Consider the following 1873-nt stretch of genomic DNA (forward strand, 5'->3'; position numbering starts at 1 on the left):
TCCTGAGACAAGAGCATGGGGCACCCATCGCTGAGTTCAAAAGCCATGGCCTCCCGGACTGCAGCGCTGCCTCCAGCCCCTGGTCTGTGTGCCTCTCAGAGGAGCTGGTCCCAGCCCCCTGCGGCCTGCAGGGCCCCCTCAGGACTTGGCATCTGCCCCGGCTGGGCCGAGGCCCCGCTTGGACTCGGTGCTGTGCACACAGTTGGCTGGCACGGCGTCCATGGACCACGCTTTCCTGGGCAGAGGGGCAGGGGCCTCACCGGCGCTGGACTCGGGGCCGCTCGGGTGGGAGCCACACGCCTCATGGAAACTTCCTGCCTCTGAGTTTCCAGGCTGGAGACTGAAGCGCTGCAGAGAACCGGGCTCCCCAGGCCAGCCCCAGTATCTGGACGCTCTCCCCGGGGAGTGCTGCCAGCTGGTGCTGGGCCCGCGTCCCCGGTTCCCCTAAGGGACAGGGGAGCCCTGGCCCAGGGCATCCGGGCACAGGGCAGTGGGGTCTGCAGGCCCACCCCGAGCTGTCCAACCAGCCAGTGCTGCCGGGCGGTGGCCCGCCTGTGCCACGCTGCCCTCGCGCTCGGGAGCCGGGATCGAGGGGCTTTCCTCAGGACGGGGAGAGGCGACCCCACTCACTCGGGGGGTAAAACCTAAACGGTTCAGAAAAACAGAGTCAGTTGTGAACTGCTGCCAGTCACGTATCACTATCCAACCAAGCTAGTCCAAAGTAACTTTCCTGCCCCTGAAACAGAAACAGAAACCCTCCTTGTTACTTGGCAGCTTCCAGGAATGGATGAAGCTGAAAGGAAACGCAGACCTGTGAGGCGAGGGGAGCTGTGTTCCAAACAGGTGCCAGACAGCCCTCATTGTTCTGTGAATAAACGTGCCCTCCTGTCTGGAAGAATTAAGTCCTAACTTCTGAAGGGGAGGAGGCCTCTTTATATTAGAGACCTAAGGATCAGGTAAGGTTATTAGGCAGCTGTGATAACATTTTGGAAAGTTGCTGCTGCTGCTGAGTCGCTTCAGTCGTGTCCGACTCTGTGCGACCCCATAGATGGCCTACCACCAGGATCCTCTGTCTCTGGGACTCTGCAGGCAAGAACACTAGAGTGGGTTGCCATTTCCTTCTCCAATGCATGAAAGTGAAAGTGAGGTCGCTCAGTCATGTCCGACTCTGTGCGAACCCATAGACGGCCTTCCACCAGGCTCCCCCGTCCCTGGGATTCTCCAGGCAAGAACACTGGAGTGGGTTGCCATTTCCTTCTCCAATGCATGAAAGTGAAAATGAAAGTGAAGTCGCTCAGTCGTGTCCGACTCTTAGCGACCCCATGGACTGCAGCCGACCAGGCTCCTCTGTCCATGGGATTTTCCAGGCAAGAGTGCTAGAGTGGGGTGCCATTGCCTTCTTCTTTGGAAAGTTACGCCTGCGATATATTCCAGGTGTCTCATGGATCCGTTCTGGCTAGCACCAAAATAAAAACCAGAACATGTCTTGTTTTCCAACGTTAACTCTCAGCTGGCACTGAGAGCCAAGTCTCACGAAAGCCAAGCTCACATGTCCTGTGACCAGTCCCTGCTCTCAGGTCTCCCCAACTCCTCAGGGCCCTCCCAGGTACCACCCACTCAGCACCAGGAGGCAGCTCTTTATTCCAATAGAGGACTCAAGGAAACCCCAAAGACCTGAGACTCCTGGGGAATAAACACTGGGAGGCTGGGGTAAAACTCTTGAGAACCCAGAGGGGTCTCTGAAACGCAGCCACAGGAGCGCCGTCCCCCCTGAGCAGCAGGTCTCTGAGCCCCATGGTGCACACCGCGAGGGCTGTCTTACCCACACCAGCCGCTGGGGCACACGCGGCCGGCCTCTGCAGGCCCCCGGCTT

The 1873-nt window shown here is 59.0% G+C and overlaps 1 protein-coding gene across 4 annotated transcripts in view; it reads right to left on the minus strand.

Moving 5' to 3' along the window:
• Nucleotides 1-6: 6 nt before the first annotated feature.
• Nucleotides 7-1873, minus strand: part of ZNF839 (zinc finger protein 839) — a 9155-nt gene continuing 7288 nt past the window's right edge. For 2 of the 4 annotated variants that reach the window (XM_010851333.1, XM_010851332.1), the window contains exons 7-8: nucleotides 1823-1873; nucleotides 7-644 (exon numbers count right to left, since the gene is read on the minus strand). In XM_010851333.1, the coding sequence (XP_010849635.1) occupies nucleotides 445-644; nucleotides 1823-1873 (251 nt within the window). In that variant the 3' untranslated portion in view covers nucleotides 7-444. Of the gene's footprint in view, nucleotides 645-1791 lie in introns of those variants that run through there. The other 2 variants (XR_826264.1, XM_010851334.1) reach the window with 2 other exon arrangements.

Source organism: Bison bison, unplaced genomic scaffold (assembly GCF_000754665.1).
Source record: "Bison bison bison isolate TAMUID 2011002044 unplaced genomic scaffold, Bison_UMD1.0 scf7180017864302, whole genome shotgun sequence".
Taxonomy (NCBI): Eukaryota; Metazoa; Chordata; class Mammalia; order Artiodactyla; family Bovidae; genus Bison; species Bison bison.